The sequence below is a fragment of the Xiphophorus couchianus genome, chromosome 1 (assembly GCF_001444195.1).
Source record: "Xiphophorus couchianus chromosome 1, X_couchianus-1.0, whole genome shotgun sequence".
In the NCBI taxonomy this organism is placed as follows: domain Eukaryota; kingdom Metazoa; phylum Chordata; class Actinopteri; order Cyprinodontiformes; family Poeciliidae; genus Xiphophorus; species Xiphophorus couchianus.
This window is the reverse complement of record NC_040228.1, coordinates 13,679,997-13,707,526: the sequence shown is the minus strand read 5'-3', so window position 1 is coordinate 13,707,526 and position 27,530 is coordinate 13,679,997. Positions and strand designations below refer to the sequence as shown.

At 39.2% G+C, this 27,530-nt stretch overlaps 4 protein-coding genes across 7 annotated transcripts; 3 read left to right on the top strand and 1 right to left on the bottom strand.

The window, feature by feature from the left end:
* The first annotated feature begins 1,800 nt into the window (after positions 1–1,800).
* Positions 1,801–15,371, top strand: LOC114146387 (zinc finger protein 335). 4 transcript variants are annotated; one of them, XM_028020386.1, is made up of 28 exons: positions 1,801–2,178; positions 4,158–4,351; positions 4,442–4,718; positions 4,815–4,892; positions 5,113–6,240; positions 6,346–6,525; positions 7,422–7,586; positions 7,668–7,926; positions 8,014–8,191; positions 8,295–8,407; positions 8,490–8,508; positions 8,871–8,987; positions 9,079–9,152; positions 9,330–9,490; positions 9,581–9,804; positions 9,897–9,996; positions 10,075–10,163; positions 10,859–11,115; positions 11,229–11,337; positions 11,421–11,612; positions 11,746–11,888; positions 11,994–12,133; positions 13,048–13,145; positions 13,274–13,360; positions 13,632–13,715; positions 13,799–13,840; positions 13,976–14,081; positions 14,742–15,371. In XM_028020386.1, the coding sequence occupies exons 2-28, from the start codon at positions 4,160–4,162 to the stop codon at positions 14,861–14,863; spliced, it is 4,734 nt and encodes a 1,577-aa protein (XP_027876187.1). In that variant the 5' UTR covers positions 1,801–2,178; positions 4,158–4,159; the 3' UTR covers positions 14,864–15,371. The 4 variants fall into 4 exon arrangements, with proteins under 4 accessions (XP_027876187.1, XP_027876179.1, XP_027876195.1 ...); XM_028020378.1 differs by lacking the exon at positions 1,801–2,178 and adding an exon at positions 2,365–2,733 and having other exon boundaries at positions 13,274–13,351; XM_028020394.1 differs by lacking the exon at positions 1,801–2,178 and adding an exon at positions 2,365–2,733 and having other exon boundaries at positions 13,976–14,086; positions 14,742–14,865.
* A 112-nt stretch (positions 15,372–15,483) lies between these two features.
* Positions 15,484–18,350, top strand: LOC114146409 (uncharacterized). Its single transcript, XM_028020407.1, has 6 exons — positions 15,484–16,211; positions 16,290–16,601; positions 16,718–16,847; positions 16,922–17,040; positions 17,168–17,214; positions 17,333–18,350. Exons 1-6 carry the CDS (start codon positions 16,175–16,177, stop codon positions 17,489–17,491), a joined length of 804 nt encoding a protein of 267 aa, XP_027876208.1. The 5' UTR covers positions 15,484–16,174; the 3' UTR covers positions 17,492–18,350.
* Positions 18,351–19,732: 1,382 nt separating this feature from the next.
* prok1 (prokineticin 1) lies at positions 19,733–22,168 on the bottom strand. Its single transcript, XM_028020421.1, has 3 exons — positions 21,976–22,168; positions 20,944–21,069; positions 19,733–20,210 (listed from the first exon to the last, which is right to left on the bottom strand). Exons 1-3 carry the CDS (start codon positions 22,048–22,050, stop codon positions 20,103–20,105), a joined length of 309 nt encoding a protein of 102 aa, XP_027876222.1. The 5' UTR covers positions 22,051–22,168; the 3' UTR covers positions 19,733–20,102.
* Positions 22,169–24,515: 2,347 nt separating this feature from the next.
* Positions 24,516–27,467, top strand: lamtor5 (late endosomal/lysosomal adaptor, MAPK and MTOR activator 5). The gene is made up of 4 exons (XM_028024912.1): positions 24,516–24,676; positions 24,757–24,818; positions 26,185–26,302; positions 27,100–27,467. Exons 1-4 carry the CDS (start codon positions 24,642–24,644, stop codon positions 27,158–27,160), a joined length of 276 nt encoding a protein of 91 aa, XP_027880713.1. The 5' UTR covers positions 24,516–24,641; the 3' UTR covers positions 27,161–27,467.
* The last annotated feature ends 63 nt before the right edge of the window (positions 27,468–27,530 follow it).

Sequence of the window (27,530 nt, the reverse complement as noted above, 5' to 3'; positions counted from 1 at the left end):
ACCCAGACTTTGGGTTCCACTGGCTTAACTCAAGTAGCGTGCTAGTTGTTACCCATTCCTGGACATGACTGAAGTACTAATGGCACGCCTTGCGGGTCTTCTTCTATCCCACCCTTTTTCTTCCAATAAACTTCACATTATTATGCTTTGGGACAGCACGCTCTGTGCAGCCAGCTTCTTTAACAATGACTGAGTATGTCAAGGACAGCCGACTGGACATACGTGAAGCCATGTGCATGGCAAATTACCTCAGGCTATAAATGTTACAGTTCTTGGTATTATGTATACTTAACAATTGTCCCCATTCAAATAAGTAATAACCGAACACAGCAGTATGTACTCAAAATAGGTTTTTACCCATCTTATACAACATTGTACTTTTCTGAGAAACTGATACACGTCTGCCTTTATTAAATAAACCAGTAAATAAATTTATTTAGCAATGATATTCTGATGTATTGAGATGCACCTCTACATGAATCTTTAAACATTTCTCCAGAAAATGACCTCTGATTGATGACATATTCAAGAGAAACTTCTAAGTTGCGAGTGACAGGGCTGAAATGATATCTGAAAAAAGCTGTATATGGTAAGTCAATTTCTTTCTTTCCTACTTTTTCTTCCTTGCACTGCTTTATTAAACAGATACTGCATTTTAACAAAGATGTCAGGTAGGGTAACTAACACAAAAGCCTGTGTTCATTATCATCAAATGTGCGCACGTCTCCCCCTAGTGTTTAAATACCACAATGATTTCTGAGTCTTAATGAAATTGTAGCTTAATTACATCTGCCTGTGTATTTTCTTGATATAGACTGAGAAAATTTAAAATCTGGTTGTTTTTTTTTAAGCAGGTAAAAAGTGCATAAGAAACGTGGAGCGTTTACTATTCATTCTTTACTACAGAATATAATAGTTAATTTAGTTGTATATATTGTTATTATTATTATTGTGTGTTTGCTTATTTATACTGTATATATTTGACCTTTTGCACGGGAGCTGCAATGGAAATTTCGTTGAATTCTGTTCAATGACAATAAATGCTATCTATCTATCTATCTATCTATCTATAATAGAGTTGCACTCACTAACTATATAAAAAGGCATAAAGAGGTTTAGGGTGCCAAATCGATTAAAAAAAAAAAAAAAGATCTCTTGATTTCCGAGACAGAAATGGAAGTTAGGGGTCGTAGTACTAAAACCATTTACCAGAAGATTTTTTTTAACATACTGGGTTTCCAGATATTATAAAAAAATAATGACTGGGTTAAACATTTTAAATTTTATTGTAGGAAGAAATAATAGAAGTGAATCTCGAAAAACTGCCAATAACAAAAACAAAATGCATATTTTAACAGAAGTATAAAATCATGCAGGTTGCACTAAGGAACTTAAGAAAACTCCTGATTATATAGTCTGTTGTATATATTTTTTTACTGCACACTGACAGACCTTGTAATACTTCTATATCAGACTTCTTTAGAGTGAAGTCTGAAATTCTCTGATCACATTTTGAGTCTGATCAGAGAAATGCACCAAAGAAATTTGATGAACACATATTTGTATTTTATTTAATAAATTGTACAAACCACAATTCATTTCTAGAAATAAGATTTCAAATGCAAACGTGAAATTAAGGTGAAGAACAAAAAATTAACAGAAAACGAGACATTTTTTTATTATACTCTGTTGAAAGGTAGGAATCACCACTAATTTACGGGTTTTACATTAGACAGAAATTCGTTAGGAAAAGCACATTTAGAAGACTTTTTTTACATCTGAATTTGTGTAAATATGTTTTAAAAATAAATTAGAGAAAAACTAACATCGTACAGAAGGGAAGTTAAACCTAATATTCCTCCGCACTTCTGTGTAATACGTCCTCCTCTAAAAACAATAGTCCACAAAATGATAAAGATTTCAGATTATTACTCGGGTCTAATTCGGGACAACTACACGGTAAACGCTGATGCTTGATTTTTTTGGCTTTGTTTAATTTGCAAATCTCAAAAAGTGCATTTTGAAACAAAAACAATAAATAAGATCCGGTTGCAAAGACAGGAAGCGAGGAGAAACTCATGGCGCCCGACTAGAAAGAATCGACAATTATCGGTTGCTATGTTGTGATCTACTCGGTGCCTCTACGCTACAGGATACTCGTCTCCTCAAAAATACAAGGTAAGAAAAAAGAGCAACAACTCTGATGTCGGGAAAGGAAAATGTTTTAATTTTCTTCAGGGAGGGTATTTGGGCGGTCTGTCGCCGCTCAGGCCCTCGAGGTCCCCGGGCCAGTAGAGCTCACAGAATGCCTGAATGGAAAAGACTTGAAGTGGCGTATAATGGCGACGCGCAGCAGGCAGGGTGAAGGGCAGCTAGGCCTGCTTAAAGCTGCTAACCTTCGCCGTTGTCTGAGTCAAATTAGCTTTGTGCTGGGATAATGTTGTCGTTTTATGTTTGGGACGGCTTTATTTTTGCCGACCGTCAGCCTTACAGCATTAGAAACAGGGCCTGTTTTTGTTAAGACATATTAAAACGCATTCCAGTAGTATCACTGATCCAACACAATGCTAATCCGTTAGCTTCTATGTTCACTTGTTAGCTTATGTCTCTGGATAAGCAAATGAACAGTAACCAAGAAGACTTATCCTGAATCATGATCAATGCAAATCACGTTTATCCCCCCAAATGCACGTTTATTAAAAACACTGGAATCTGTAAGGATAAAGGTGCAAGGTAGGAAGTATGATTAAGGAGAAACGCAGGTATATTAGTCGACACTTTTAAGTACCAAAGTAGTTACTCCAACATATACGATTGACGCTGAAAACAAAAAATAAGACACGTCTGTCGTTGGTGTTTCTTTCCCTTTCTTGTTAAAATAAATGTGCCGAAGGCAAACCTATTTATATCTCCTTCAATTGGGTCACGTTTGTAAGGAAATGAGTTTGTTATGCCCATTAAAAAAACTTGTGAAATCCTGTCTACAAACTAACAGCTTTAGGTGGAGGCAGAATGATAGTATTGGACTGTATTTCCCTCGCGGGAAACAACAAGACTCGAAATAATTGGAGTCAATATCATTGAGAGAGATAAAGATGAAATGCTGCAACCAGAGGCAGTCCCATATCCTCTGCTTATTGCAAAGTAGGCTACTCAACTGGCAAAATGTTGAAATATTGCTATGCACAATCACAGTGGTGCACATCACTAATATTTTTACAATTGAGTCATCATATATTTTGTTGATGAAGTAAGTGTAAGTGACAATGTTGTAAATAAATGTATGACTTGAGCTAGGAGGAAATTATGTTGATATGGCCTGGCAAGGCAACACTCAAAATCATTTGTTGATTTTAATAGATAGACTTGAGGCCAATATGATCTTAAAATGTGTTATGCATATTTGTTGTAATACACTGAGATTATGAAACACAAAGACATGAGTCAGTGTTTTCTTCACCATTTGTATTTGGTTTAAATGCCTCAGACTGATGAAATACTGAAATAAACACCGATAATTTTTGTGCTAAAAAATCAGAGTTTAAAAAAATCTATTAGGCCACATGAGCTTTTAGGGGCATCTTACCCTCCACTATTTAACTGACAGTTACTTTTTTTATATTTGTGCAAGATCTTCTTTTAACATTTAAGACTTAATTGCTTGATGGCAACTAAATATCACTTAGATGTATGCACCTTGAAATTGTACACTTATCCATCCATCCATTTTCTGACACCCTTGTCCCTACTGGGGTCGGGAGGAGTGCTGGTGCCTATCTCCAGCTAACGTTCTGGGCGAGAGGTGGGGTACACCCTGGACAGGCCGAGAGTCTGTCGCAGGGCAACACAGAGACAGACAGGACAAACAAACATGCACACACACACCTAGGGAGAATTTAGAGAGACCAATTAACCTAACAGTCATATTTTTGGAGGAAGCCGGAGGACCCGGAGAGAACCCACGCATGCACAGGGAGAACATGCAAACTCCTTGCAGAAAGACACCAGGCCGGGAATTGAACCCAGAACCTTCTTGCTGCAAGGCAACAGTCCTACCAACTGCTCCACTGTGCAGCCCACTGTACACTTATGTGAATGTTTTAAACATGTTTTAAAGATGAAACTTTGACCTAATTTATTTTCTTCTTTTTTTGTAGTTATGGATTCGGAGGAGAATGAGGTGGAAAGCAGCAGCGATGCAGGCCCATCGGGGATGGAGGAGCCGTCTGAAAGCGGCATGGGCATGGAATCATCAGAGGCGATGTCCGCAGACAGCAGTGATGCTGCTGCCTCCCACGCGCAGGCCCCAGAATCAGACTGTCATGTGGGACAGAGCTCAGAAGGACTCGTGGTGAGGTTTTCTGAATGTCCTCTTTTGGAAGACAACTTGAATTTAATTAAGCCATCGGAAGACAACATGCTGCTTTCACTTGTTTTCCAGGTGTTCATCCCAGAGACCAGCTCCAGCACAGATGTCAGAGTTTCTTCAGTTCATCTTCCAGACTCGTCTTCCGTGGCTCAGTCCACCAGCGTGTCTAGTGTCTCCACGGTGACCCAGTCAGTGCTGGTGTCTGAATCGGCTCAAGTTCTGGTCCACTCCAGTGCTGTGTCAGACGGAGCTATGATGGTTTCTGACTCCACTGCCTCTACCTCATCAGATCTGGGGTCTGCAATCGACAAGATCATAGAGTCCACCATCGGCCCTGATGTCATGAACGGTAATCCCAGTAATGCACACAAATGTGTAAAAGTTTGAGGAATTGTACTTATTTTTCATAGTACAGTGAGTGATGTCTGCTGTGTTTTTAATTAAGGTTGTATAGCTGTCACCAGCGCAGAAGATGGAGGTGCAGAAACTACTCAGTATCTTCTTTTACAAGGACCAGATGACGGTAAGTGTGTTTCATCCATTAACCCACTTTAAATGTTATCATCACTTTCATGAAATGTCAATTTTCAGAGAAGGTATATTATCTTCACCATCATGTGGTGTTGTGCCACGTGAATGTAAAAGCATGAATTTCAGTAAAGCAATAAGATCATCCATACTTTTGTTTCTTTGTGGACTCTACACAACTTTTCAAATCCATCTCTGTTTCTTGCATGTTGCAGGGGCTCCTATGGTAGCCCAGATGTCATCTTCAGCCATGTCCAACCGTGCAGCCATTGAGGCTCATGCTGAAGGCCCCACGTCCACCTGCCAGGATCAGGGAGACCCGCAGGGCGGCCTTGAACCGGACCAGCCCGATGATCATCCGGGACACTCTGGTTACAGAGAAGAGAGCAGCAGCCAGCCCGACCAGCCCCAGCATTCCCATCCTTCCCAGTATATGGACTGCAGCGCGGACGGCCCGGACCAGACCGAGGAGTCTTCATCGTCGTTTCTGGAGTGTTCGGGCGAGGAACCTGACCAGACTCGCTCCCAGACCGGCTTCCCTGACTACAGCGGTAACAACAGTTACCAGGACCTTCCTGGATACGTGGAATGCAGTGGAGCCGACTCAAACCCCACCAGCAGAAGCCACTACATGGTGGATTGCAGCTCCGGGTATCTCCAGCGTGTAGCAGATGATAGAGAGCAGCCGCATCATTCACGGAGCTACATCGACAGCAGCGCTGACCACCGGACTCAGACCAGTCGACAGTACGCTGGAGAGTCTGGGGGGGAATGTATTGCGGCTGCAGACTCTGAGCAGCCCGGCTGTTCGCGATATCAGACAAGACATGATGATGACGACGATGATGATGAGCAGAACCAGGATCCAGATCAGCCACAGCACTCTCAGCAGCAGCCACAGCACTCCTGCTACACGGAGAACAGCAACGGCCCTGAGACATCCCTCTATCACGACGACAGCTCCTCGTCAGACCACCCGCTTGCAGACACGGCGGGCACGGGCGGACTTCCTGAGGCGCTGGAATGCAACGAGAGTCAACCTGGTCTGTACATCAGCAGCAGTGGCACATATGCATCTAATCAAGAACCTGAACAGGCCCAACAGAGCTCCCCATGCCTGGAGGAGCCTCGAGGCTCCCGGGATGAACAGGGGTTCTCCAGAGACATGGACACGTCAGCTGCGCCACAGGGTTCGGGAGACCACCAGCCGAACCTGGCTGAGTTAGAGGAGATGATGGAGGTGGTGATTGTTCATCAATTCAAGTGCAAGATGTGTCCGTACAAAAGTGTTTCCAAAGACACGCTCATTAACCACATGAGGGACAAACACTTTAAACCTGCCGGTAAGGATTCCGATGATGCATATAAACGAGAAAGCTGAATGGATAGTCGCAATCATATTTTTTATTCCTATTTACTGATTTATTTATTTTTTTTTTTTGTTATAGGTGAAATCTCAATGAAACGGAAACGTGGTCGACCTCCTAAAAGCGAGACGTTAGCTCGTCAAAAAGCAGAGCGAGAAGAGGCAGAAAGGAGGAAAGCAGAAGAGGTGAAGGATGCTGTGAAGCAACCAGAAGAAGAAGTGGACGATATTGTGGACGCTGGCGCCATCGACGATCCAGAAGGTGAGCGGTGGGAAACATTTTCTTTAAACACTCAAACAGATTTCCTCCCGCCATTGTTTAAGTTATAAAACCAACATCTACAGCACTATGCAAAAGTTTTCCTTAAACCTTTTCACATTTTGACTTGTTGCAGTGACACAATTTGTTGCATTTTATTGGGATTTTAGGTATTAGGTAACACAAAATAGCACATGATTATGAAGAGGAAAGAAAAACACGATTTTCAAAGTCTTTCAAACAAATTCCTAGATGTTGTGGTGTGTGTTTGTACTGAGTTCAGTTGTTGCTCTGTCTGTTTATTTAGGTTTATTCTCCTGCTGGAATGCAAAGCAGCTCCTTCAGAGCTACCATGATGCTGCCTCTCTAATAAATGCTATTCTTTGCCAACCTGTGACTTTAGGGGTTTTGTATTTAAACTAAGATTAAATTACACAGGTTAACTTAGCTTAACTCAGTCAAGCCATCTTTATTTACCATTAAAAACAGAAAGCAAATAACAAAGTGTTGAGCATGAAAAACATTTGAAATAAAATACTTTTAAAATATCCATCCAGAAATAACAGTATTAGTAAAAGACAAACTTAGGAAAACGATGAACTCATAATCTGTAGTGGGCCAAAATTCAAGTAAAAAGAGTTATGTCTTAAGTACATATTTAAATGTATTATTAAGTTACAACCTACAGTTTTTCAATTTGCAAAACATATTAAATGCAACATATGAAATTCATTTAACCTTACAATAATGTGTTACATTTTGTTTCTTGTCATATAAAATCTCTATAGAATATACTAAAGTTTGTGATTACAATGTGACAAAATATGAAATAGTTGAAGTACTGAGGCTAATTTTGCAGAGCATTACAACCTTAACGTTGCTCTTCTGTTTGTCTCCAGAGGACAGCGACTACAACCCAGTAGATCAGGAGATTAAAGGAAGACCTCCAGCTTTCCCGAGGAAACCACCCACTCCCATCTCCTCCTCCTCTCAAGGGCGTCCCCGGCGAAAGGTCGGTCGCCCAAGGAAGTACAACGTTTCTGGTGAAGGAAACAGCAGCAAAGGTGAAACGTTGCTTGCATAACCCACATTCAAACTTTTAGCTTGCAGTCGATTCGTCCCTTATCCTCGGTTGTTTGTCACAGAAGCAGAATGCATCTCTAAGTGGCCAAGGCTCAGTGCGGATCCCTCTGCAGCTGAAGAGGCAAGCTCTTCTGGTTTGGGCCAAGGTCTGGGTAGAGAGATTAACGAGGACACAGCTGAGGCAGCGATCAGCCAATCTGACTCCGAGAACAAAGACCCTTCATCAAACTCTCAGCCAGAGGAGGAGTTCCTCCCGAGGAAACGGGGACGACCTTCTAAGCGCTTCCTACGCAAGAAATATAGGAAGTATATGAACCGCAAGTAAGCTCCAAAGTATTTAAATGTCATGAGTGGCATAAAAAGATTTTATGATATATAAATGACTTATTCGACTTCAATGTGTTCTAGTCGGTACTATAAATCACTCAAACCTCTGCTGCGGCCCCACAACTGCTGGATCTGCGGTTCGCGCTTCCTCACCCAGGAGGACCTGCGCTTTCACATCGACTCTCATGAAGGCAATGACCCAGAGCTGTTTAAGTGCCTCCAGTGCAGCTACCGCTGCAAGCGCTGGTCTTCACTGAAGGTCAGTAGAAACAAAGCATCTTTCAGGCTCCACATCACTTTGTTATTTGTAGGGTTTTTTTTTTCTGAAATGTGTCACAAGAAGACTTTTTTCTTTTATGCAGGAGCACATGTTCAATCATGAAGGCACAAAGCCATTTAAATGTGAGGAGTGTGACTACTCAAGTGTTTACAAGAAAGATGTTATTCGACACTCTGCAGTCCACAGCAAAGAGAAGTGAGCAACTTGTTTAACAAATATATAAGATTTCCCCATAATTTCTGAAATTACAACTAATAATATCATTATGATCTTGCAGGAGAAGAAAAAAAGAGTTGGTGAGTAATATATAGCATCCTGTTTAGTAGCTTGTCTCAGATCTTAGGTTGAAATGTATGCAGTCCTTCTGTGTTAGATGTAAAGCCAAGTGTTAGGGTTCTTAAAGTACCACATAGATCTTCCATAGAAGATTTCCTGACATCTTTGAAAGTAACTTACTAAGGCAATGTATATTTTCTTTACTAAATGAAAATAAAAATAAGCAACAGAAATATAATTTAAGCCTTTTGACACCCTGCAGGACATACCGCCCTATGTACCGCCAGGACATCGCATATTTTCTGATTTGATGGGTGGATCTTTTCTTTCTGTAGCCCTGTGTTATCTCTCACCAGCGTGTTTGTCTTTTTCATTCCTGCAGGTTCCCAAGGTGTTGGAGTTCCCGTGCCCGGTGTGTGACAAGGTGTACCCGATGCAAAAGAGACTCACCCAACACATGAAAACTCACAGCTCTGAGAAGCCACACATGTGTGACAAGGTGTGGAGCCTTTTCCTATCAAATTCTGCTTTTACGTCACAGTCTTCTGTGTATAAAGAGAATTTCTTGAACCTTTTTTGTTTTTTCGTAGTGTGGAAAATCCTTTAAGAAGAGGTACACGTTCAAAATGCACTTATTGACCCACATCCAGAGTCTTGGAGACAAGTCAGTACTGAAAGCTTTCTGTTCCCGTTCATTCTTCGGCACCCTTTCACAAGCAATGTTGCAACGACTAAACATATATATATATATATATATATATATATATATATATATATATATATATATATATATATATATGATTATACATATTGTAAATTGACGTCTATGTACATTTTCAAGGTTCAAGTGCGAGTTTTGCGACTATTCTTGTGAAAACAAGAAGCTGCTGCTCAACCATCAGCTCTCCCACACCAACGACAGGCCCTTCAGGTGTGACTACTGTAAATATTCCACGTCCAAAGAGGAGTTCCTGGTCTCACACATGGCCATCAAACACACAGGTTGGTGTTTGGTTTGAGATTTCATTGTGTCTCCATGTTTCACCCCCCCGCTTATACTGAGTCTGTACTCATGGCTTTGCGTCTCTGCAGGGGAGAAGCCTTTCTCTTGTGATATGTGTCACTTCACCACCAAGCACAGGAAGAACCTGCGTCTCCATGTGCAATGTCGCCACCCAGAGGCCTTTGACGAGTGGTCTCTGGCTCACCCTGAGGAGCCAGTCAGAAGACGAAGGAAACCCTTCTTCACCCTGCAGCAGATAGAGGAGCTCAAACAACAACATGACGACAACAATCCGACATTACAGAACACCATAGTGAGTCCATTTAAACTGTTTTATTAAACAGCACACATTGCTTTGCTGTTTGATATATTTTGCTTTTTTTTTTTTCCATCATCATTCTTTAGATTACTGTGGATCCTGAAACACTGCAGGCTATGCAGGGGATAGAAAATGCTTCAGTTACCCAGGATGCATTGGGAAATACAACTATAATCTATGAACATGGTCAGTTAATTATTTAGTAAGACATTTCTTCGATATTTTTTAACATATTAACCGACTTTTTCTAAATCTGTTCCTTAGCTGAGTCTAGTGGTCTGTCTGCTCAAAATGCCCTGGATCTGTTGCTGAACATGAGCAACGCTCGGGAAATTGTTGGAAACTCTTTACAGGTTTGTTAAAAATGGTCTTTTTAAGATATATTTATAGCAATTCTTACCAACGCTGTGCATACCTTTTTAGAACTTTGCAAATTTTGTCAACATTTTTCGTTAAACAATGGTTTTCTACCTACCACTCTTTCAGTAAGACCAAAATTCCTTTTTCCTTTCAAGACCTTTTTTTTATAATGGGAACAGTTTTGCACAACTGAGCTGTGAATCTCTTTTGGTTCTTTAAAGCTCCTATTCAGTCAGTTACGGTGTTTTGGTAGGCGTCTAGTTGTCCTGTACCCAGAAATCTTGACAGTATAAAGCGAGGGACAGAACTTGTTTGGAACTTGTTTGCTTTAAACTTTTCCACAACTCTGTCCCTGAGCTGTCGACTCTGTCCCTTAGTCCTCATGATGAAGTTTGATCTCTAACAAACTTCTGACATCTTCACAAACTTCAACCATAAACTCTTTAACTAAATACAGGCTGAAATTCAATGCACCTATACCTTTATCATTCTTATTTGCATTTTTTTTATCAAGTCCCTTTTTCTGTCCACTTCACAATTAAGTACTGCTTTGTGTTGGTTAATCACATAAGATACGTTAAAATTTGTGGCTGTAATGTGACAAAATGTGAAAGGGTTAATGGGTTAATTATAGTTTTACAAATTTTTTTTAATATTCAGGGTTCTTTTAACTCTTCATGCTTCACAGGTGGCAGTGCTGAAATCAGAAGGAAGTGAAGGGGAAGGTGGAACAGTCGGTGCCCTGGCCGTTGCACCTGGCCAGGGTCAAAAGATCATGACCTTTCATGTGTCTGAGAACGGTGATGCAGTGCTGCAGGAGGCCTACGAGGCAGCCGCCTCTGAAGCTGGGGAGCTTACCCACATTGCCATAGGAAGCTACGAGGATGCAGGCGAGTTCAGTGTTGTGGAAGAGCCTGCTGGAGAAGTCCACAGCCCCGCATACAGGTGTCTAAAGACTGAGTGGAACACAGAGAATATATGTTTTTTGTTTCTTTTAAGTTTGCACTATTCTGATAAGTGTTTTTAGGTTTTAATCCTATTAAAATACTGTGTTTCAGTGTTGATGAAAGCAGTCAGGGTTTAGACGTCTCTGCATCAGAGAACCTGAAAAATGACAAGTACTATCTAACTTCAGCCCTGGCTGACGGTGTATTGCAGCAAGTAGAGGTAATGATCAGTATTTTCATTTGATGGGTGTGTATAAACGTCGTTTCTAGTTTCTCACATCTGTGCTTCGTCTCTCCTGTTAGCTGAGCAGTGAAGCTCCAGCCTCGCCTACAGCGACGAGCTCTCCCAACACCAAGAGATTTTGCTGCCGCATCTGCATGGAGTCATTCAACGGTCGCTCCGACATGGAGAACCACAAGAGGGCGCACTTGGATTCCAACACTTTTAAATGTCCTGACTGTGATTTCACCTCGACCGCATGGCCTGAAGTGAAGGCAAGTCTATCAGCAGCAGCTTCATAAATTCATTTCTTTATCAGATATTTAAAATAATTTTAATTGTTAATTTAAGCACCATTTAGTATCAAAGAGGGAAAAAATATTTGTCTCTTCTACACAACGTCCTTAGTCTCACATGGGGATGCACTCCTACCTGCGCCCGCATAAGTGTCCAAGTTGCAGCTTTGCCTCAAAGAATAAGAAAGACTTGCGTCGTCACATGATGACCCACACCAACGAGAAGCCGTTCGCTTGCAAATATTGTGGACAGAGGTTGGGAGCGACCATCTTTTTTTTTTTATAAGATTTGAGGATGAGATGTGCCGAGCAGCTGTACATGTGACTGGTTCTTTGTTTTGTTTTGTTTTTTTCTTTAAGGTTTAACCGTAATGGTCATCTGAAGTTCCACATGGAGCGTCTCCATAGTCAGGATCATCCCACTCGCAAAAGCCGCAGCAACGCATCTCAGCAAACAATCATTGTGAACAGTGACGAAGAGGCCTTAGCCACCCTGCAGTGTAAGCCGCACTCACAAAATAAACGTGGGTAACTCCTTCTTTGAAGTGGTCTGCATAAGACTGGCTTAATACTGTCATAAATATAACATTACACCTATTATGAACATAAAGGAGTCTTCATGAATGTCTATGACTGTTGTCATGAAGTGTCATTCTGTATATAATGACACTTTAGTGCAAAGTTGACACTTTTAATGCGCTTTTAATGGAAACTTTAGTACAGCTTTGCATTGAAAGAGTTATTATTTACTGAATAATGCAAAGTTGGCAACTTTAATTAACTTTTATTGCAGCTTTGCAATAAAAGTGTCATTATTAACCAACTGACACTTCATGACAACAGTCTTAAACATTCATGAAGACCCCTTCATGTTCATAACAGATGTTATGTCATGCTTATGACAGTCTTATGCACACCCCTTCAAATAAAGTGTTACCATAACTTGTACATTATATTGCACTGGTGTTGGTCAGTGTAATAAATATGTCATCCGGTTAAAGAAATTAACCAGAAAACAAAAATTTTAATCTTTGGGAATTATCTCAGTTTAAAGAGATATCAAGATGAGATTCTACTAACAGTGAATCTCTCTTAAGGTAGAGAAATCCCAGACAGTGAACTGAAGGGAGATGAGAACTGTGTAGGAAGGCAATGGCCAGGCTAGCTGTTTGCCATTGGTGGAGAGGATTTAGGAAGTTTTCATTGGGTCAAAGTGGCATACTGGCATCTTTGCTGCTCAACCCACAAATGCATTTTCCTTCCCGATGTCACATAATTTAAAAGAAAATAAACAGCCAAGAAGCATTGTTAAAATGAAGAACTAATTGACCAACATAACTGACTGTCTTTTTTTGCTATGATGTGATATAAAACATAATAAATACTACAATCTGTTCATTTGTTTTTGCAACAGCCTTGCAGGCTCATCAGACAACGATCACTCCAGAGCGGTTGCAGGTGCTCGGTCAGGATCACATCATTGTATCTCAAGAGCAGCCGCTATCCGATCAGGTAACATCATCAGCAGTTCTAGTGTTAACGTTACTAAAATCATCATTTACTTATCTGAAAATTAAGTGAATGATTTTTGCTTGTTGTTTGAATATGTGAAAACATCCATTTCTATGTGCATTCGTCAGGAGGAAGGGTCGTACATCCAGCAGATAACCACCATCGATGGTCAGACTGTTCAGCACCTGATGACTGGAGATAACCAGGTGACAGAAGTAAGAGACACTTTGCTGATTCATTGGGCTAATTTATTTGGAGTCGTATGACAAACTATGGGAAAAAGGCATTATAAATAATCAAAGATATGTATTTCTTTTATGTAGTTCCTAAAATCACATTACAAAGTTTTAAGTACAGTTTTCTTGATTTTTATGTCTGGTCGTTTTAATAAGAAACTAAACTTCGCCTGCTCACGTATAATTATTACATTTATAAAGCTTAAGCTGCAGTATGTGTATCATTTGTGGGTTTTTTTTTCTTTTTCAGGTTCAGTACATCATCTCACAGGATGGAGTTGAGCACTTAATTCCTCAGGAGTATGTTGTAGTTTCTGATGGTAACCAAATTCAGGTGAGTAATATTCAGTTTCTCTCAGTTAACCACTTTTCCCAATGAAAGCCTTCAATGTCTGAAGGTGTTTTTCTGCTGGGCAGATGCCTGATGGACACATTATCCAATACGAGCATGAACAGCCGGTAAGGCAGACTTGATTTATTTTAAACTTAATGTCGGTAAATTAAACTGATTAAAGGGAGGTGGATAATCTGCAATGAGAAGTTTTTTTTGTTGTTGTTGTTGTTGTTGTTTATTTGCTATATATGTTTGTGCAGATTGCTGTAAGTCATGATGGGCAGATCCAGTACGTACCTGTCAGCTCTCAAGCTCAGGTGGTGAACACGGAGGACCTGGAAGCTGCGGCACATTCTGCTGTCACAGGTTAGGTTTGTGGAAATTTTTTTTAAAGATTGCATTAATTTATATACATGTCTCACATTTAATAATAATAATAATAAAAATATTCTGATCATATTCACAGCAGCTTAAGACTTCCCTAAGATCTCCATGTGAATGATGGCAAATATAGAAAACCTAACACCAATGTGAAGGCTTTCAGGAATCTCTGCTGCAATTTAAATACTAAGGACGCTGTATTTTCTATTGTACTTATCCTGATATTCCATCACGTTGGTACCCCTGCATATATTACATGATGTTTCCTCAGATTGTGCTGAATTTCAATATAAATATGGGAGGTTTGTGGACCTTAATTGTCAGCTTAAATTTTACTTAGGAGAAGAAAATGCCATTTATACTTGTAAGGCTTATTTTCTTTAGAGTCTTGCTCACTGCTCAATATGCAAATGCTACTTTCAAATGCCATCTAAAGGAATCATGCACACAAAATCAGACTGTTTTTTTTATTATTTATTTACCTCTTGAAGCTAAAATTGTTGCTTTTAGTTGGACAAAACTACTTTAAAATATACAACAAATTCTGTGAGCTTCTGTCACGTTTCTCTCCCTCCTTCCTCAACAACCTCAAGTGGGATGCCATCTTTTTAATAATAATAATAAACATAACTTTTCTTCTTGCAGCTGTAGCAGATGCGGCCATGGGGCAGACCCAAACACTTTACACTGAGGCTACACCGGAGCAGCTGGAGCAGCTGCAGCAGCAGGGCATCCCCTATGATGTCATTACCTTCACCAACGAGTAGAGACGTACATGCGAGCTCAGAAAACTGCGACCTCAACTCATATAAGCATCCATGCATTCACAAGGCTGCGAACCGAAGCCTCGTCTTGCAAAAGATTAACAGCTTGTGGAAAATAAATGCACATTTTCAGACTTGTTGCTTCTAAATTATTAATAGGGGCTGCACGTTTCAGCGTACATTTGAACAAGGTTTGTCTGTTTTGTGAGTTTAAGAACGGTGTTTGTGTGCCTGAGCTGCTTCAACTCGCAAGACAATGTTATCTAACAAGTTTTAGAAAATGTAAAATTTTTGTTTTTAGTTTTATAAGTGAAATGAAGGACAAAAGGGAGTGTTTATTTTATATTCATATTAAGTTAATTGTTTAGTATTTTACAACTGAGTTATGAAATATTTATGTAAATAAATTTTTCATTAGTCGTTTGCTTTATTATGGATGATGTGTTTTGAGTTGCTAAGACATGTATCATAAGTTAAAAGCTAACACCAAATAAATGGCTTTGTGTATAAATGTCTAGAGCCTTTTGCGTGTGTCTACGAAACAGTTTTTGTTGTTGCTGTTGGGAGGTCGTGGAAGCAGCAGAGATGCATGGCCCTGCTATTTAGAGGATGTGAAATATTTTTGGTTTGTAATACTAGAATTGTCTAAAAGAAATTAAAGTAAATCAACATTTTGAAGAGAAAAAACTACATAAAAAAAACATGTTTAAAGATACTCATGTAATGAGATGCAGTCGTGTAAGACATAAAGAAAATATCACACAAGGTGCTGATCAACCAATCAGAAGCAAAGTCTGCTTCTGAGCCAGAAGTCGTAAATGGTCCGACTGGGTCCAACTTTTTAGTTCTGTCTGCTGGTCAGTCTGTTGTTGACATTTTCTCCTTTCCTCTATTCTTTTTTTCTCTTTGTGTTTATTTGTTCACTGTGTTTCACATTTTAATGAAAGCATTTCATATTTAATTGCAGCACATTTGGCCTAGAATAGTATTTTGCTGGCCATTAGAAGTAACACTGAAGAGGGAAAACTGCATATGAGAACTAGAAAAGTGAATGTTACCCTAATGCTAAACGCTAAATGTATGTTCTGGAGGAACATTTGCTGTTTCAGGGGATGTTTTTATTTTTTTTCATAATTCCAAGAAAATTTCCACATGAGTAATCACAGCAAGAAACTGCAAAAAAATATGCTTATTGTGTCAGTGTTTTTTTCTGCTGTTGAAAGAGTAACTTCCCTTTTCTTTCCTCTGAGGACCTGCCTATAATTGTCTTACAAGAGGGAAACAACTCTTTACAGGCGCTGAGACTCGGTGAAGATGAAGATTCTCTTTATGTTGTTCTGCCTTTTGCAAGGTATGGCAAAGCAACAGTTTGGGATTTTCCCCTAATTAGATTTTACTGAAACATGAAAATTGACTTCTTGTTTTCCAGAGAACTGCCTCCTAAAAGCACAGCCGAGGACTGAGGAGGTTCAGCCCATTGTGCTGAGACTCGTGTTTCCTCCGTTTTACAACGGCTACAACAAGTCCTGCTGTAAACTGTATCCTGGCCAATGCTACAAAGTGCTGGACAGTGCAGGGTACACCTGTGATTCACTGAGGGGAAGAGTCACCACAACGGAGGAAGACGGATGGATCGAGTTCAGGATATCAAACGTGCAGGTCGGAGATGCGGGTTATTACAGATGTGCGGTTCTGGGAATCCAGAACCACATTTATTCTGACCACTATGTGGAGGTGTTTGGTAAGTAAGCCTGCATGAAAATATTTATCCTGCAATATAATTTCTTGATGTGCAAAGGAAACTTTTTCCTTTAGGTCTTGCTCTAAACTCAGATTTCTGAACTGATGATTTTGCAGAAACCTCTGATCACTACAGCAAGTCTCAGTTTCCACTGACAACCCCAGCAATCAGGGTCCCAAGCAGCTTCACAACACTCCTGGCCTCTACTGTACTGGTCCCGGTGCAGGACTTCAGAGACAATGACAGGTCTGCAGCCTTTTCTTTGTATTGTTTGTGATTTATAAGGTATAACTGAATTTCATAACCTGTCTCTCTTTCAGAGCCTCCTGGAATTTTCGCATGCTGCTCTTTGTCACTGTGTCCATCACAGCCATGATCTCTGTTGTATCTGTTGTTGTTGCTGTTTGCTGTAAAGTCAAAGCAAAACGCAAAAAGTCAAGTAAGCATTTTCCTGAAACTCATTACACCTCTCCAATGTGACTGTCTGCCAGTCTGTCTGTTTTGGGGTTTATTTATAGAGGGGCCAGCCAGTGTAATGCCGTGTTGTTTTTATTCCTGTTTTGTAGACGTTCATGGAGAAGCTCTGTGTGAGTCACAGAAACGAGACGCCCCGGTAGGTGCAGAACTGGGAGCCAGCTGTGACTTTGACTCACTGCCCGGCTTACAAGGAGATATTGTTGTTTTGAACTTCCTCTACTCCACAATCCCTGAATACACGTCATCTCTTTCAGGAAATGAGTGGAATCGTCTATGCAATAGTGGACTTTAAGCCTCGTCAGAAACCTGAGGGGGTGTATGCAAACCTGGAAGAGCAGAGAACTGGAGAAAGCATCTCTCAAGCAGACAATGCTGGGACGGTGGAGTATTCCACATTGGCAATCCAGCTGTGATTCGAACCGTCTGAGGGTATTTATACCCACAAACCAGGGGACCCAAAGTCCAGTCCTCTAGAGCTGCAGTCCTGCAACCTTTATGTGCATCTGCTCCAACACACCAGAATCAAATGAATGGCTCATTACCAGGTCTCTGCAGAGCTGAATGAAACTTGATGTGGGCATTCAGCTGTCTGATTTAGGTGTCTGAAAGTGGTAGGATGGTAGGTGTGGAGGACTGGACTTTGCCTTGAATACCTTGAAAAGTTTCAGATTTTTTCACAAACTTCTATGTGTTTTATTAGGATTGTGATAGACCAACAGAAAGCAGTGCATAATTGTGAAGTGGAAGGTAAACAATAAAAAGTTTTTAAGACATTTTTTAAACTCTGAGTCTGAGCTGTGGTTTACATTGATATTCTACCTCCCCAACTTAGCACTCTACACAACCAGCTTTTGCTGCAGTTATCTCTGTAAATCTTGAGATGCCTCTTTGTTTAATTGATTTTTAGTTAGGATTGCAGTAAGTAACCATTCATTTTCATTTTGCAGTCATGAACTACGTTGTGCTGGTGTATCAAATAAAATCCCAACGAAGCGTCTTGAAATTTACAGTGACAAATAGACAAAATGTGAAAAAGTACAAGTGGTAAAATTAAAGCAATTTAGAGGCAAATGGCAGCTTATAACATGTTTTTCACCCATTCATAAAGTTCTAGTTATTAAACAAAAAAGAAAGGTTCCTCTGTGAGTTTCCAGTTGAACTGCAGCATTGATTTCTTAACTTTCCCTTTAAATAGTTTGCCTATGTTGACGCATTTGCATGTAAATCTACAGCACAACATCAAAGTATTAAACTCTTTTGTTACTAAGACAATTAAAAAAACTGTTTTCTGTGACTTTCCCCTCTGTTTGTGTTCACTTGCTGCGGTGTCAGCAGCCTTACCAGATCAGGTTGACATGTTATCTAATTTTGTATCAATGTTTGGTTTTATCTGCGTCTACTACATTACATCAGTAGCAGCCAGCCCTCTACTATTCTGAGAGCCAACCTCCCTCCCAGCATGCTCCCAGTGCTCCCAGAGCCTCAGCTGAGGCATCTGCTCTTGCTTTGTCATGTTGTCCAATTCAAACAGACAGCGGTAAAAGACGATCCCAGCAGTCGTCAGGCTGCATGTGAGCCATGTGGGGGAGGGGAGGCTCTGTCTGCTTAATTTCAACTTCTTGGCTCAGCAGAAAAATGTTGCCCACCTGCACTCTGTCAGTCAAAGTTCAACGGACCACAGGGTCACGCCAGCTGGAAGTGTAAATACACTTTGCATTTTATTCCAGGGGGGTTTGATGCCCTAAATCCTTCTCCTGACTAGATATTCAGCCATGCTGTCAGCACCTTAGTGGATGGAGAGAGCTGCTCTCCATGTTTATATGTGGTGAGTTCAATCTGTTGTGGTTCTCTGTAGGTGGATGGTGTTGACAGAGTGTTTTATGACAATCGTAGCTCCTCAGTGTTAGTTGGGTAATCTTTTCTCCTGTAAGGATGATTTCTCCTCCAGTCGTTTCTCCTCCAAGTCCCTAGTTCAAATATTTGCTTTCATCTTGGCAGCAGAAAACTCAATATTTGAAATCTATTGTACAATTGTACAATTCAACAACTATGAAAAAGAAATCTTAGCTGTCAATTTTGTGCCAGTTTAATTGTATAACAAATGATATCTTTTAGATTCTTGGTAAGTTATTTTCTAAATTCCATTCCTTAAAGGGACAGTACATATAATGTGTTTTCCAGCCACAATAACACAATCAAATTAACTATGTTACTTTTAGTAAAATAAAAATGCTATATATATCAAGTATGACTTAAAAGACATTTGACTTCGTAATTTAACACCTTGAAACTGGGCCTCTGTCTCTTTAAGAAACTCCTACTCTTGTCATCACAATATTGCTCCTCCATTTTCCGCTTAACAATGTTATTTTTTTTTTACCAGCGTTTCATTGAGAGGTAGCTCATATAATGAGCTCAGGAGATGTGCAGTGGCACCAGGTCTTTGCTAATAGCTGCTGGCTAGTCTGAAGGAGACATGGGTTAGTCAGTGGGGTAGAGGTGGCAGCGCTGAGAGGTGGATGCTGGGAAGATTGAAAACTGTAACCCCAAGGAGGAGCCGCACCTCAAAGGCGACGCTCAGTCCCACCAAGAGTTTTGCACAGCTTATTGGTTGCCATGGGAGATTAAAGGATTTCACAAACATGCATGAAAGATTCAATGCAACACTTCAGGTATGTTATTGATGAGGGAATAATGTCATAGCATAATGCAATGCTCAAAAAGATCAATTTTACATAGTACTTCCCCTTCAAAAGCTAGACATGATAAACTTTAAGCCTCAGATTTTCTCATGGAAACACTCAACAAGCATTAAGCAAACTTGAATACGGTACAGATTACCTTTCAAAAGTACGAAGAAATTGCATAATTTTCTCTGTTGTTTATTGAAGAGTCTGAGCATCTGTACTCAGACATGTTCATCACTGCAACAGTCATCAAGTCAGTGCTGATGATTTTAGTGCAATTTTATTGTGATTATCTTTTGATTCCTTTCTAAGATAAGAAAATTTGTTATTTTGTTATTTACTTTTTTAAGTCTTCAATACATTTGAACAGGTCGTAAGAAAAATTGCACGTCAGGTTTGGGAGACAGGGACAGGTGTGCTCTTGCCTTATCCCACTGTACGGCACCTGAAAGTGGGAAAAAAGAGAAGAATTGAGAGGAGGAGATGGACTAGTCTGACATTTTAATCTTTTATCAGTTGACATGTGGAGATGCTTCAAAGCGTCTTTTACTGAACCGCAGAGGTGGATTCAGTCCTTGCTGAGCGAACTTTTCACTCGTCTAGATTATCAAAGAGATCCATGACTCTAATCGCCTCATTCGGTGTGGACAAGATCAATTGCCTCTGCAGTTATCATCAGCTTTTACAACGCTCTGGCCAACACTGCCAACACTAAATATATCTAAATTATTTCATCTAAACCTCTCACTGCAAGTGTGGGATGCATGAGTGACAGGTTCAGTGTGTGTGAGACTGATGCTGGAAGATAACTGAAATGATAAAGTATTAACGCATCTTCAATTTTTGTTTTGCGACAATGCTGCCACCACAAATAATTAAGTCTTTAGATGAAAAAAAAAAATCATCTTGAAGTGGTGCAAGACCTTAGTTTTTCAAGACAAAATAATAATTCAAAATACTAGAACAACCTTTTGTTGCCATTACAGCTACAAATATGCCAGAGTAAGCATGCTTAGCAGCCGCATACATGTTGGGATGAAATCACACACCGGCAGACTTTTGCTTTACTTCCACCTAACAACTCTGGACTAGTCTTTGCTGGTCTGTTATGTAACATCCCAGTGAAACACACTGTACTTTATGTTTGCTGTAGTTGTGGTTGCTGTATTTGGATCCACCTTGAAGCTGGACGGGTGGCATTCATCCCCTTCCACTCCTAGTGAGATGCACATCCTCTGATTGCTCTTCCACAGACTAACGGCACAGCATTCAAGATGACCACACTGCTCATCTTTTTCACAGGTCTGCAGGACAAGCAGAGGGACAATGAGGCAGCAATTCAAACAGCAACTTAGTCTAAAAAGTTTTCTTATTGAAACATTAACAGTATGAATAGTGTGGTACTACATCTTTGCAATTTCAACAATATCAAAGTAAGTGTAAAAGACAGGTATCTGATTAAGATATTGTTAATAGCTAGCAAGAAAGCTATTACGAGGAAATTGAAACATTAACAGTAGATGAAAGAACAAATGCAAAGTGATTATAAATTCATCTCATTATTGTAATGGAAGCACGCTACAATAACTTCAAATATTGTGACATTTTTATTTCAATTATGTGTCATCTTTGTAGTTGAATTATAAATGACAAATGCTTGGGAAATTGAGATGATTTCCTTTTGGATTTTTCCAAAAGACTGAAGCAGAAGAGGATGTGGTCTGCTGTGTAATTCAATCAAACATAATTATCCAGAAACGCAACCTGTTCAATTAGGCTTTAACATCGGGCACAAAGTTTTTTATATTTATATCACAGAGAAATCAGCGTAGTGCATTAATTATTTTTTTTTTAATAAGTTTCAAACAAAAGGCACATAACTGGTGGGACGCTTCATGTTATCAGCTACTTACATTTTAAATGTCAAACAACAAAATGCATCAGTAACTATGTATAATTACTGAAGAGGTTTCTATTAGCAACAGTTGCATTCCTTAAAAGTAGCTTATTTTCAATCTGATAAAAACAAACTGTTTTAAAATTAAGCTATTTCAATATCACCTAAAAATAATACTATTACAGAGACACTTTGTTACTGAAAATTAATTTGACAAAATCAAAAAAACTGTTGCAAATATGTAATAACATCTTATTTTAGTCCAAAAAGGTTTTGTCACTAACTAACAACGGCCTCCAAGTTTCCCACTCACCGATGGGGCCACAGCTCCTCTGGACAGCCTCATAGTCACCAGCAGGAAGGACAGAAAGACGACACGGATGTCCATGTCAGCAGCAGGGATTCTCTGAAATGTTGACAGTATGTCTGCAGCGCTTTACACTGGCAGGTTCAGACCCTTCAGGCAGTAATGAAGGGTTGCAGAACTTCTCAGAAACAGAGAGGATGCTCACTCTCTCCTTCTCTTTATCCACCTGCAGCCTCCACCCCACCCAACACCCCACTCACTACATCTGACATTTCCCCACACCCTCCCTTTGTCGTCATCTGGAAGATGAAGGTTCTCCTCACTCCTCCTGTGCTTGTAGATTTCTGCCTGAGATGGCTAACGCTCAAATAAACTCCAAACATCATCGCTTCAAATTTAAGAAAATATGTACAGATTACATAAAGGTCAGAGAATTTCCTCAGGCTAAAGAACAGACAAAACAAGTTGGAATAGAAAGAGAGTAACAATGGCGAAACAAAGGACGTCACGGAAACATATTTTCAAACTAGTATCTAAAAATGTAGCAAGTATATGTGTTCAGTCCTTGTGAGTAGATACTTTACAGAGGAACTGTTGCAAGTCTTTAAGGCCTCCATCTACAGATCATGAGATTGCATTGTAATAGTGTAATAAATAATGTTCAGTAACTGAGAACATCTGTTTTATCATTCATGGGAGAGGTGAAACTGTTTGTGCTCTCAGCTGAAACTGTTTGTACCTGTTTTTGATCATTTTATCTTGCTCATATGCACACGGCCATCTCTTAACCTCCATGACTGAGGAAATCAGCTAAGGCCGGTTTAGTCACATATAATCATAAACAAAAGCATAGAAAACATTTATCTTAGCAGTAGATAAATACACACGTGTCTTTGTTTCTTTGCTTCTCTTAGCTCCATCCTTAAGATAACCTAAGATGAAGGTTATCTTCAGTGAACCGAAGACTGTTTCTCTGATTTTCACTCATTTAATGGTCAACTTTATCTCCTGATACAAGTCTCATCATTGCGGGTGAATCATATTGTCTCCTGTGAAATTAAAGTTTATTGGTAAAGCACCAAGAGGAGGAAAAGGGTGCAACGCAATTGTCTTTTTATTTGCTCTTATTTGTATGAATGCTAAAATGTGGTATTTCAGCCAAGCAGCATTTAAAAATATTGAAAACTTCTTAAATGTGTCCAGCCAGGAAATATGAAACGGCACATAGCAGCAGCAAATTATTCTGCTTACACATTCACTTGCATAAGTGCATACTTGCAGCTACAAATGGTGAGAGCAGCGGGTTGTTGCCAAAAAGTAGGAAGGCAGGAATTTAAGATACATAAAGAGAAATATGTGGAAGAGAAGAAGGAAACCGTAAGAGACGAGAATTAAAGTATAAGAGAAGCATGTACCTGGTGTGTTAGTCATCAGGATGTTAACCTTCTTCTGGGGAGGTGATGGATTCCTCCAACATTGCTGTCACATAATTATATTCAATCAGTTCTGCCCTGTCAGCAGGAGCACTGAGGCTGCGTCCTTTTGGAAACGACAACAGAAATCGCTCGGGTTTATACGCTTCAAAGTAAGAAAACATATCTTAACCAACGTCTTTTAACAGCAGTAGGAAAAAGATTCTTGACTCTTGTTACCCTCAGTATATTGTGTTTTTGTAGAAGCATAACCTTGATTTCTCTACAAACTAAAAGCAAGACCATAAAAAGAATATTCCCTCATCCTTACAAATTCTGAGATTATGACCTTTGTGACAAGTTGAAGCTTTGAATATTTGTGAAACTCTGTGACTTTTAGCTGAATAATTTTGAAATCTTATACCATAATATTGTTGCTGTGACATGTCTGTCATGTCTGTGACATGTTTGAGTGTGAGACTTCATATTACTATGAAGTATTGCTACCCTTACTTAAGTAAACCTTATTCACTTTCTACCCACTGTGGGTAACGTCACTAAATTAACTAACATGTTTTAACCAAAGAAGTGCAGCAGACACAGATGCAAATCACAATTTAAGTCAAAGTGAGGCACTTTCCCCCTCTTTCTCAATGTAAATGGTACCTGCACTTCACTGAACATAAGAAGGCACAGTGTTAATATAATCAAATAAAGATAGAATAGAATAGAATATAATAGAATAAAATATACTTTGCTTATTCACTTATTGCTTATTCATTGTCAAGCTACTTCATCTGAGGTAAAAAAATATTAATAATATAAATATAACCATACATATATGGCTATATTTGTATATGGTTATATATATTGATATATATATTAACCTAAGAGTGATGACAGTTCAAAATGACTAAATGTAAATAAAGAAATAAGCAAACAAATAAATACACAAATAAGTAACAAACAGGCATATGCAAATAAATAAATAGCAGGTGTTTGTTAATAATATTTCGTAGCGCTCCTCTCCTAATCGTCCAGGCTTTTGTTCAATTTTATTTTATTTCTTTGTTTTTCTTAATTTTTTACTTTTTAGTATCTCCACGCAATCGCGCTTCGTACGTTTTGGTCCTCATAAGGACTCTTAGCGCAAGTGATAGTCAGCTGACTCTATCCGGAAACGTTTCACGAAGAGGACAGCAACAAAAAGAGGTTTTCATCCAGAAAACTGACTTTTCAGTCATCCGCGGATGTTTATCGATGGAGTCGACGCTTGAACAACATCTTGATGACACGTGAGTTTCGGTAACTTCGTTTCTATTTCACAGTTTTTAAGAACGATGTTGACTTTTCTCTTTGTGTTTTTGTGTTGTAGCATGAAGAATCCAGCTGTAGTCGGAGTCCTCTGCACAGACCAGCAGGGACACAGTCTGGGCTGTAAGAGTCTGTTCACGGTTCATTTTTTCATGAAATTTATGGAATAATTGAAAACTTTATGTGGGATTCATAAATCTCCTCTGGATTCATTAATAAGTCACTGATTTTTTTACGGTCATAAGTGATAAAACTCACAACAAGTTGGAAAGTTTTAAATCCAAAACGTTTATTTGGTTCTAAACTTATAGTTATGGTATTACGAGTGGATTATGTGAGTAAGGATCAAGTGTTGATTATTGTACCTGATTTGAATAAGTGCCTTTAGATGGCATTGGTTATGAATCAGTATTATAAACATTAACAGAAATTTCATTAATTTATAGAACTACAAAAACTGAGAACTTGAAGTAGCAACGACCTTCAGAGGCCTGGTCTGTTTATAGTTTGTGTCTTTATTGATCAGGGCTGTTTTAGAGACCAAAAGAGAATCATTATTAAGTGTATCATCAAAACTTTAAAGATTATGCAATTATTTTTACAATAACGGGTTTGTTGCTTCAATTATAGCACGAAACTCTCAGCTGGTTAGTCTCTTTTTCTGTGGTCGTGGTTCAACTTTAACATTTAAAATCTTCATATTTCCAGCCTGAGCTGGAGCGGCTATTAGTTTTTGATAACTAATTGATATGTTGCTACACCAAACTTGGACTGCAAGGAGGAAGAAGGAGTACATTTGCTATTGTTTGTCCAAGATGGTGGAGTGGTGCGTGTCTGTTAGACAGAGGACTTGCAGGTGATTCATCACCATTTTTCTAGTCGGCCTGCTACTTTTTTCTGTAAATGTAAGTAAAGCATACAAAAATAATGTTGATTTTTTTTCTCTCTCTGGTATTTGGGTTGTTTGCAAGCATCTCTGAACTAATCTAAACAACATTAGTAAATGCTTAATAAACTACTGATATATCCATTTCCTTTATCAGGGTTTGGCACCAACACATCACGATTAATTCAGAAAAACATTTATTAAAATACATACTGCAGGCAATAAGGTGGCATCTGCAACCCTAAAGACTCAAGCATCAAATCAATTTTCATCAAGAAGATAAAAATTGATTTACAGCACTGAAAAATTCAGAAATTTGATAGTAAATAATGGTGTAATCCCATTAGTAGTATTTCTTTTTTCATTTAAAATTGTCTCCAACTTGCTAACAGCCGATTTGATCAAGGGAACATCGGACAATTTCGATTTACAGGTGATTGGTGCACCTGTAGCCACAAGTTGTACATCTGTTTCTTGCTGATAATTATAAATGAACAGGAGCTAAAACGGAGATGAGCTGACTTTACTGAGACTAAGTACTCAGCAATGCTCATGAGCTTCACCAACGTTTCTTTATTCAATAAGTCCTGTTTTTATTTCCAGGTCGTGGGTCGTTGTCCGACGAACACGGTGGTGTTGTGTCGGTTTTGGCCAAACAAGCTGCGGCTCTCCCCAAAGACCCGACAGACTCCCCGACCGTCTGCCTGGAGTCTGACTCGGGGTGAGCACGGACACTGTTTCGGCTTGACTTGTATTTTCTGTACATTTTTATATCTATAGTCTGTCTTGGGGAAGCCGGTGCTGGATTTGGTTAATGCTTGCGGAGACCAATAAGTCAAGAGGAATTTGGTAAAAGAAAGTTTCCTGGTTTGTGGGGAGTGACGGTCCATCCAGTTGCTTTCCAGTCCAGTGGCGCCTGAGCTGGAGCGGCTATTTGTTCGTCTCTTGTGGTTTTGCATTTTAGTGCCTCTGCTGCCACCTGCTGGTGTATGTAAAGCGAATGTTTCTGAATTAAACGGTGGAAAGTACTTTATGTCCTAAAACCTTGCAGCCATGTGCATATTTACTTTAACTTTACCCAACATCTATGTATAGCTGGGTTGACAGTGTGAAATGTTTGATTTAAAAATAAATCAGACATTTATTTTTAAAATCAAGGTTTATTCTCTTTGAATTGGAAAATTTATACAATCTAGATCAATATTTCTTTTTGTGGTTTTGTAGAAATGTTTGAGTTTCTTCATTAGAATATATTTTTTAAATTTTATTATAAAGTAATTTTTGTTTAACTGCAGTACATTTGAAGCTTAACATTTGCGAATTTTTATTGCAGTGCAAATAAAAATTTGCACTGCAAATTTGTACCCAAATCAGAAAAACATCGACATGTTTTAAAAATATGTTTTATTTACTGCAAGTCATATAGTTGCAATATTATTGCATAACACATATTTTCCTAATATTGTACAGACTTGATCAGCATGTGTTTTTGTCACTGACTCTTTGATTGTTTTGTAGGAACATTTTGGTGCGGAGTCATGGAAGCATCACAATAGCAGTCCACAAGATCGCATCCTGAAGACAGCAGGACTCCTGAGCAGTTTTATTGTAATGAAATGAACAGAGACTAAATTTATGCAGTCCAAATCTGGGAAACAGTAAACTGTAGCTTCTGCATTCATTTGCTAAGTTTTTCGAATCTGCATTTTTAGACCTAAACAGTTGTGCTTGTTATGTTGATGCTATTGTTATTGGTATCAGGTAATAGAGCAGCTTGTTTGTTACATACAAGTTTCTGTAAACTACTTGGGTTTGTCTTGTTTTGTTTTTTTTGCGTGTTAAAATTCAACATAAACAGCTCTAAATAAACTTTAACTTGACTTTCAGCTGTCCTCTTGCAGTACGTTTTCCTCTCATGCAGAACTGGTTTGACAGATGGTAATTATCGA

Bases quoted from the DNA above. Each gene is read 5' to 3' on its own strand.
- lamtor5 (XM_028024912.1), top strand. From the start codon at position 24,642: ATGGAGTCGACGCTTGAACAACATCTTGATGACAC. The intron at 24,677-24,756 runs GTGAGTTTCGGT...TTTGTGTTGTAG, and splicing joins GAACAACATCTTGATGACAC to CATGAAGAATCCAGCTGTAG. The intron at 26,303-27,099 runs GTGAGCACGGAC...ATTGTTTTGTAG, and splicing joins TGCCTGGAGTCTGACTCGGG to GAACATTTTGGTGCGGAGTC.
- LOC114146409 (XM_028020407.1), top strand. From the start codon at position 16,175: ATGAAGATTCTCTTTATGTTGTTCTGCCTTTTGCAAG. The intron at 16,602-16,717 runs GTAAGTAAGCCT...ATGATTTTGCAG, and splicing joins CCACTATGTGGAGGTGTTTG to AAACCTCTGATCACTACAGC. The intron at 17,215-17,332 runs GTAGGTGCAGAA...CATCTCTTTCAG, and splicing joins CACAGAAACGAGACGCCCCG to GAAATGAGTGGAATCGTCTA.
- prok1 (XM_028020421.1), bottom strand. From the start codon at position 22,050: ATGGACATCCGTGTCGTCTTTCTGTCCTTCCTGCTGGTGACTATGAGG. The intron at 21,070-21,975 runs GTGAGTGGGAAA...CTTGTCCTGCAG, and splicing joins GAGGAGCTGTGGCCCCATCG to ACCTGTGAAAAAGATGAGCA. The intron at 20,211-20,943 runs GTGGATCCAAAT...TCCCACTTTCAG, and splicing joins GCCACCCGTCCAGCTTCAAG to GTGCCGTACAGTGGGATAAG.
- LOC114146387 (XM_028020370.1), top strand. From the start codon at position 2,661: ATGCAAATCACGTTTATCCCCCCAAATGCACGTTTATTAAAAACACTG. The intron at 6,241-6,345 runs GTAAGGATTCCG...TTTTTGTTATAG, and splicing joins CAAACACTTTAAACCTGCCG to GTGAAATCTCAATGAAACGG. The intron at 10,164-10,858 runs GTTTGTTAAAAA...CATGCTTCACAG, and splicing joins TTGTTGGAAACTCTTTACAG to GTGGCAGTGCTGAAATCAGA.